Below are 9,027 nucleotides of genomic sequence, written 5' to 3' on the forward strand. Positions count from 1 at the left end.
TGCTGGTTTCTAAAATGGTTTGGTTTGGGTGCCATGAAAATTCAGGGTTTTGGGAACCCAGCTATGGTCATCAGCAGTGAGTGTAGTTTAATGCTGCACTATCGGAATGCCAGTCTATTTTTGAAGAGTAAATTCCTGCAGTTGAAATATTTGGATTTTTTTATATATATATGCAAACTCCTGCAGTTGAGCTTCTATTTTACTGGCAAATTAGAAAAATTATTAACTACCCAGTTTCCCAGGATAAAAATCCAGATTATAAACTCAATGTGTAACAAAGGTCTAATTCTAATGAGACTTTACTTCTTCCATACCTCTCCTCCTCCTCAGATCACTGCTATTTGCAAATATAAGGACAGACTTTTAATGATGGTGAGGCTAAATAAGAAAAACCCTTTTAAATAGAATAAAGCTTAAATTTATGTTTTAGTTATATAATATTGGTTAAATTTGAGGCAGAGAACATATTTTCTATTGTAAAATTGTGGATAATTTTAAGAAATTTATTTCCTTGAGACCTGTTCTGAAATGTAATTAAAGAGAATCGTCTACAATAACAAGTTTTTATTTTTTAATTTAACAAAATAAAGGCTTAAACATACATAAAATATACTAAACTAAGTACACTAAACTAACCAGTCATGCTTGACTGTTTTGTCATTAGACACTAAAGAAACAGTCTTTACTTCTTCTTCTTCCAAAAAAAAAAAAACGGAAGTCTTTTAAGTCTGCTAAATTATATAAGCACAGAATATCTATTAAAAAATTCAATCAAAGCTGATGCTGTAAGGTATTTGGGACTCAGTATAATTTCAACTTTATATAAACATAAATATAATGAATGAATCTTTAGTTGACCTGTTATTTTTGGTTTGAATTTGCTGAATATAAGTTTAGTTCAGTTAAATTTTTAAATAGAAGATATAAAAATACAAAAGATTTTAAATTTAGGAGAATCTTTTAGAACCAGCAGAATCCAATACAAGGGGTCTGCTACTCGTGGTATCAGAGCACCATGTGGCAACTGCTTTGATTATAACATCAGCTTTAATAAAAGCAGGTCTTTATCAGCTTTTTATATTTGGTTTGGATCAATATGTGCTAAGAAACTCAAAAACAGGATTAGGCTAATGGAAAAAGAATGGTCATGCTCTTGAAAATAGTGTTTCCACCACTTGGCTGAGAGAATCCGATGACTGGAAAACTTAGTTCTGCTATCTGCAAAATTAACCTTCATCAAAAACTTGCAGGATAAAAGGTGAATTGTTGAAAGAAAGCCTTAGGAAATTCAGATTTTTCAATCTCTGGGCACAGAGAGTTGGGGAAGATGGACAGAGCTAAATGCTGGATGATCTTACAAGAAAATCTTTAGACGGTGGACAGAGGCTCATCTTCCACAGAACAGCATCTTACTGTATATGAACAACCTGAGCTACAATACAAAGGTTTAGATCAAAACATTCATGTGCTGGCATGTGGCCCGCTTAAAGTTTAGATCCGGGTTTGATGCCAAATCTGCAGCAAGACTTTGCAGTTGTAATTTATCAGGACTGAGCATCTTAATCTAATTTAAATTCCATTCCTGCTGAAAAATTCATACACAACCTCAATAAGTCCCCGTTTAGCACAGAGTCGTATTTGGATCTGAGATGCTTTTTAATATTTGATTGTGACTTTCTTTATCAGTCAGTCCTGTAGACTCGTTATGTTAGGTCAAACCCAGTCTGCAGACATTGAAGATGATTCCTCATTCCTTAGACTGGTTGTGTGTTTCCACTCCCACAGACAGCTCACTTGGTTGTAATTAAAACCTCAGAGCAGAACAATACTTCTAGCACCACAACAATAAATTATTATTCTTTGTCTCTGGTTTTGTTCCCTATTCCTTTCAGTCTTGTCTTGCTGCAGATGTTATCTCCGCAGGAAAATGTCATGATTTCTGATAGGAGGCAGAGTGCCTGAACATAACTTAATTTGACTGAATCAAGACTTGGTCTCATGCTGCATTTATGTTGGTTTTCCTATCAAACCTCTTGCAAGTAAAAAAACAAGGAGGGAGTGATCTCTTGTAGCCCATATTAATGGGATCCTATGTTCTTTTTTTATCTGAAAATTAAGAGATTCAGTCAACAGTCAAACAGAAGACACCAACATTGCAGATCCTGGATAACCAATCCATACCACTGGCACTGCAGCTTTGTAGCTCAGTAAATGGGTGGCTGTTTTTGGTAAGCAAATGAAGTCGCTGCTGCAGACCACCTGGAGCTATAGCTAAACTCGGAACAAAATGTGTTTTTTCTGCTTTGTGCCTTTAGTTGTTGTTATTGTGCTGCTCGTGTTTGTCTATAAATAATCAAAAACACCAAAGGTGAAATAAAAAGTTTAGAAAATTTGGTCAGATGAGAACTTTGTCACACAGTAGTGCAAAGTTAGGGTTCATGACAACATAGGATCAAATTGCATAACATTAAATTCAACCAAAAATGTATTGCAATCTTATGAGGGGGGGGGGGGTATATATATTCAATATATATTCATGCTTTGTCTCCCTGTTTACTGCTGAAAAATGATGGAGAACATGAAGATGATTTATTTTACCTCTTGATTTTCTCTTTATATTTGAAAAATATAGCAGGACAAATCTTTTCTTCTCCTTTGGGACCCCCCCTCAATTAAGGGACCTTAGAATCGTCCTAACTTTCCCCCCCCATATGATGCCCCTGAGCAGCAGTGTGATAAAAACGTCCGTGGCTGAAAAATGCAGCGCCTTAAATCTGGATTTCAAAAATGGAGAGAAAGGAAGAAGAAAGAGGAGAGAGAGAGAAGGCGCCCGATACCTTGACCCAGTTATTCTGCCCTCTCTTTTCTTTCAGAAAGGTTTGTTAACTGAATAGTTCAAATTAACAATAGATTATTAACCTGTTGAGTATAATTAGACATCTATCTGCTGGGTACAACTAAGTAGTTATTCTTCTTCAACGTCAGAGGGGAATCACATCATTAATGATGCTGCTCAGCTTGGTGCTGTCTGAAACGGAACATGATTGCAATTTTTTTTTTTTTTTTGATTCGTTTTTAATTTTTAAGAAAAATCTAGAATTAATCCAGCATTTATTGTGATTCTGTAAGAAACAAAAAGGCCAAACAACTAAGCCAGAAATCTCCCAGAGCTGAGAATTTACATTTACCAAGCAGACCAGGCTACAGTAAAAAACCATAGTTATCAGAGGTTAAACATTAGCTAAACGCTTGTAGATGTTTAAAATGATATTTTCATTAAATCAAATCTCTGTCAATATTAAAACAGTTTAGTTAGATTTTTATATTCAGATTAAATTACAACAATTAAAAGACATCTATAAATCTTGATCATTCTCATGAGCAGCCTGAAGCAGCCACATTAAAAATACATGTTTTGTCATTACACGCACAGATTAATGAAAAATAAGTTCTCAGGGCAAGCATAAAAGTTGAGGGCCCAATACCCATGTCTTTCATGGGGCCCCAAATTCCTGGCGCCCTCCCTGCCTAGGCTTGATCCCTGTGGTACAAGGTAGGTGGTACTGTAGTTGTTTCCTTATGTAGTTTCACTTTTGCTGTGTTAACAGCTATACATTTTTCCTTCCACTAATTTTCTAATATGCTTATACACTGGAAAAATTTTTAAATCTCAGTAAGTCATTTTTTTCTTAAAATAAGGGCATTTTTTTCTTGAACTGGGGAGGTAAGTGTGAAATTTTGCCAATGGAACAAGACAATTTACATTTCAAATAAGACATTATTTAATTATCTTATTTTAAGAGTGAAAATACTCACCCCATTGGCAGATCATCTTATTTTTCTACTCAAATTAGGAGTAAAAACACCTAATTTAAGAAATTTTGACTTATTTCTAGGTCGTTTTTGCAGTGTATGGACATTTATGACAGCAGTCAACTTTCTTAGCAATAGCTTATGTGATTTTTTTTTTTTAATCACTTCTGCTTACCTTATCAAGGCTGCACATAAAAAAATTAAATAGTGTAGAGTGCTGATCTTAACGAAATTTATTTGTTTAAACTTGTGCATACAAAATGAAAAAATAAAGTCTAAGTCTCTATTTACCTTCCAGCTAGAGAGTATTATTTGATCAGCATCAGCTGGACGACTATAAGTAGTCCTTCCCAAGATTGTGTTAGCTATAATATGGTTCAGCTTCCCTAATTAACATTTTATGTTAGTTTATTTTATTTTATACTCTGATTTCAAGATCAACAGCAATAAAATCTTTGAAATTCTATACAATGCATATTAAACATGAGAATTCCAGCTTGTTGCAATTTAACTCACAGAAATCTTATAAATGTAAATTCAGAAAAACCCCATTGTTTGTTCAGTGATGTTTATGGGAAATTTACTGCATTTTGAGGATACAGCTGTAAACAAAGCATCAGGTGTCACAAACATGCCTTGGTTTACAATATATGGGATTTTCACAACTCAACTCAATGTCTATGATGTTTCATACATTTGTGTTTCATGATTAATTTCTAAGGCACTTTTAGGCGGTTTATGTGCATTTGTCATTCCATGTGTAATTTTGTTGAAAAGCTTTTAGATTACCGTAGATATGTGTATAAAATATTAAAGCGTTGATAGAGCATTACCTTAACCACTTAGATTGTTTTAGAAACCTTGTTATGGAGTTTAGACACAATTACAAACATTTTATTAGAAATTTGTTGAGCCTTATTATGGTCAAGAGCTTCCTAGAAACCATAATTTGATTTGCTTTATATTGGTTATTCTGTCAACTCATCACAAAACTTTTACTTTTCTGTGTTAATGATCAACATTCAAAGTCTTCTGTAAAACAATAAGATCAGCAGAAAATAAGGTAAACCCAGAGAAAATCTGATCTTAAAGCCAAGTGGCATTTAAAAATTGTATTTTTTTTTTCATTGATAGGAAAAATGTGCTTTGAATCTAAATAGAGCTCTTTCAGTTCACACTTTTCCCTTTTGTTCTCCATATGGGACTGTCAGTAGACAGAAGGCAGCAGCTGTGTGCACAGAGTCCACTCATAGTGATCAAGTAGTCACTAAAAAAAGACAAAAACAGCTGTTTCAAATGTAGCATTTAAATCATGCAGTTAGAAATACGATTTGTAGTGTTTCCTTTTAAACTGAATTTGAAAAGGAATTGTAAAATGTTTTTATTAAATACTGCAATTTGAAAATGTGTTTTCATATTGGCCGGGGTGGACCAGTGCTTTTTTACCCATAATTATACAGCAAAAAGGTTAATAATGCACCATTCATTGTATTCAGTGAGCCATAAAGAAAGGTCACAGACCTCTGATGTGACAGATGAAAACAACAGACAACATTTTTGTTAAAGTAAACTGAAAAGATCAAAAATAAAGTTCCTCTAATTGGTACCATTCAGTTAGAATCTCTTCTCTTTGAACATACAATAAGAAATTATTTCAGTATTATCTTTTTAGTATATGGCCATAACAGGAACTAGTTCTACAGGGGCACTGGCCCCCGTCTAGAAACGCTCATGCTCAGCTGTAACCAGCTCTCTAATTGGTTAGACTGCCACACATGGTTCACAAACTAACCATTGCTTTTTTTTTTTTGTTCTTTTTTTTTTTTATCTCCATTTAGAAATGGGATTAGAAAAAACTTTTTCAATTTGGAGTATTTAACTATGGATTAATAGATAACTATGGATAATAGATTTTACCACCTCTTTTTGATAATGAAATGTATAATGAGCAAAAAAAATGTACACTGCAAAAATCATCTAAAATTAAGTAAAGAAATTCTTACATTGAGTGTATTTACCCTTATTTTTGATAGACGAATAAGATGATTTGCCAATGGAATGAGATTTTTACCTCAAAAACAAGGTAATTAGATGCACTTGAAATAAGACAAAGCAAATTTTTTTTCTTATTTTAAATGTAAATTGTGCTTTTTCCATTGGCAAAGTATCTCAATTACCTCCTCAATTCAAGAAAAAATGCATTTACTTTAAGAAAATTTACTCATTTAGATTTTCATTTTTTTTGCAGTGTATGATTTAAATGTTACATTTGAAATGGCTTTGACTCTCCTGGTCCTCCATAATATGGGTTTCCTACTTATCTGAACAAAACATTGATGAATCTGATGCAATTAATATCAAGTCAACAATTAGCACAAAAACTTGTATTTAAAACGTTGAGTGCATTTGGACAGTTCAGGTCTTCAACACGCTCATCTCAGATATTCTTACCTTTTTCTCCTTAATTGTCTTCATTAGGATGCAAAGCTTTTCTAAAGTAATAATCAGCGAGCCCTGAGATATAGGACCACATGTCCAACTGACGTCTGCGTAAAAAGGAGGAGTTTGGAAAAGTCACACAGCATAATTTTCAAAATGACTAAAGCAGCTCACTCTGCAGCTTCAGGGTCACCAGACGCATCCAGTTTTCCAACTTTACAGTGTTCTTCAACAAGAGATTGGATTTTAACGGATCAGATGCGCAATGACGGTAAAACGCGTGCTATTCATGAGCAGCTCATAATTCATGGATGTATATCCAAGAGGAGCCGCATCAATGTTAGTCAGGAAAATTAGAAAGAGGAGAGGCATTTTTCACATGGACAAACAAGCCATCTCTCCAGACTTTGCCTGCGCGGCTAAGAACTGCTTAGGTCCCACGGTGGATTTTCACCTGGATTAGATTCATTTGAAACAGTGGAACAAGAACTCAGACATGGATATCAGCAACAACTCCCTGCGCTATCTCCATGCGGAGTTCAACCCTCTGGCCGAAATCCTGGACGACAACGAAACCAACTCCACGCGCGGAGAGCGCAACTTTCTTAACTGCGTCCATATCCGGGTCCCTCAGGAACTGTTCCTGACGCTGGGTTTGATCAGCCTGGTGGAGAACATCCTGGTGATCCTGGCCATCATCAGGAACCGCAACCTGCACTCCCCTATGTACTACTTCATCTGCTGCCTGGCAGTGTCCGACATGCTGGTGAGCGTCAGCAACGTGGTTGAAACCATATTCATGCTCTTGAACGACAACGACCTCCTGGATGTGCACCCAGGCGCGCTGCGTCACCTGGACAATGTCATCGACGTGATGATTTGCAGCTCCGTGGTTTCCTCTCTCTCCTTCCTGTGCACCATCGCCGCAGACCGCTACATCACCATCTTTTACGCGCTGCGCTACCACAGCATCATGACCACGCACCGCGCCATCACCATCATCGTACTGGTTTGGCTCACCAGCATCACCTCCAGCATCCTCTTCATCGTTTACCACACCGATAACGCCGTAATCGTGTGCCTGGTTACCTTCTTCTGCGTAACCCTGGTGTTCAACGCTGCGCTCTACCTGCACATGTTCGTGCTGGCCCACATACATTCCCGACGCATCACTGCGTTTCAGAAAGGCCGGCGCCAGTCCACGAGCATGAAAGGGGCGATCACGCTCACCATCCTGCTGGGAGTCTTTATTTTTTGCTGGGGACCTTTCTTCCTCCACCTCTTCCTCATCCTCGCCTGTCCAAGCAGTCCCCTCTGTAAATGCTTTTTTCAGTACTTTCACCTTTTCCTCATCCTCATCATCTGTAACTCCCTCATTGACCCGCTAATTTACGCATACAGGAGCCAGGAGCTGCGTAAAACCCTAAAGGAGCTGGTCCTGTGCTGTTGGTGCTTTGGCATGTAACAGTCGTTTGCATCGGGGGAAATTAAGGCAAATTAGGTTCCCACGTGACTCTTTATTGATATAATTGTTGCCATGTGAATCTTAAGATCATGTTTTATTTGGTGGATTGATCCACAAGGTAAGCGCAACATAGGGCCAATAATAACATTTCCTAGTGCCAGCATGGAGCTGGATGAGTTTTATCTGGATATCCTGCCTTATTCATTGATGCTTGATGCCTATTGATTAATGCAGTTTCCAACATTTATCTTTTACATAAGGATCCTAAGTTAACCTGCTCGGTCAAGCCGTTTTAGCTGCTACTATGTTACTATAAAAACCAAATTCTCTTACTGAAATGATCCTCAGTTTAAATGCAAGAGATCCCAAGAATCTAAGCCAATGGAGGAAAATAGGCTCTGATTTCAAAATCAAAACAAACAAACAAACAAAAAAAAAAAACAAAAAAAACATTTGGATTTAAGTCCCAGTTTGTGAATCAACAATGAAAATAATACACTATATAAATGTGGGCCAGGGACTCCAATAAACAAATCTATTCGCAACCGATTATAATCCCCCCTAATTTATATAGGCCTATATTATAATAAAACTCAAATAATTTTCTTATTTGAAAATAACAGAGATTTAAACATTTCATTATTCATAAATAGGCTACATCAAACTGCATCCCAAAAAATAAATACAATACTTTGATATATGCCTAGGATTTTAAGCCCAAGACCACAAAATAACTTTTTAAATAGACAAGGAAGATACAAAGTGTGGATGCTGAAGTAGTAATAATAATAATAATGACACTATTACAATTATTAATATCTGTATATTTTTTGTTAGGAATAACTGGTTATAATCAAAGTTGATTAAACTGCCTTCAAAATGCCCCAGAAATGTTCCTTCAGTGGGAGACATCTCAGAAAACAGTGCTGACATTAAACGATTCTACAAAAATAAAAAAATAAATGGAACTAGAAAGGCCGAAAAGAGAGACAGAGAGAGGGGAGGAAACACTGATAGGAATAAAATCACATGAGCAGCCCACCGCCTGGGGCTCATAGCATGAGACATCTATGAGAGTTTGGCTTCTTGTTTTATTTCTGGCAACTCAGTTCTCAGAAATCAAGATTTGGTACGTTTAGTTTAGTCTCCTGCAATAAAATCATTATTAATAATATTGAAATAAATAATAATAATAATTATTGTTATTATTATAATAAAAATATAATAGTAATAATAATAATTATTATTATGGTTATTGTTATCATTGTTATTAAAATTAGTATGAAAATATTAATATCCATAATAATATT

General features: G+C 35.7%; 1 protein-coding gene across 1 annotated transcript; it reads left to right on the plus strand.

The window, feature by feature from the left end:
* The first annotated feature begins 6,444 nt into the window (after positions 1–6,444).
* Positions 6,445–8,657, plus strand: mc1r (melanocortin 1 receptor (alpha melanocyte stimulating hormone receptor)). The gene has a single exon (XM_015373818.1). It carries the CDS (start codon positions 6,749–6,751, stop codon positions 7,715–7,717), a length of 969 nt encoding a protein of 322 aa, XP_015229304.1. The 5' UTR covers positions 6,445–6,748; the 3' UTR covers positions 7,718–8,657.
* Positions 8,658–9,027: the final 370 nt, after the last annotated feature.

The sequence above is a fragment of the Cyprinodon variegatus genome, unplaced genomic scaffold (genome assembly GCF_000732505.1).
Source record: "Cyprinodon variegatus isolate N-32 unplaced genomic scaffold, C_variegatus-1.0 Scaffold5, whole genome shotgun sequence".
Lineage (NCBI taxonomy): Eukaryota > Metazoa > Chordata > Actinopteri > Cyprinodontiformes > Cyprinodontidae > Cyprinodon > Cyprinodon variegatus.

What these genes read in the sequence shown, in the direction of transcription:
- mc1r (XM_015373818.1), top strand. Translation starts at nt 6,749, where the DNA reads ATGGATATCAGCAACAACTCCCTGCGCTATCTCCATGCGGAGTTCAAC.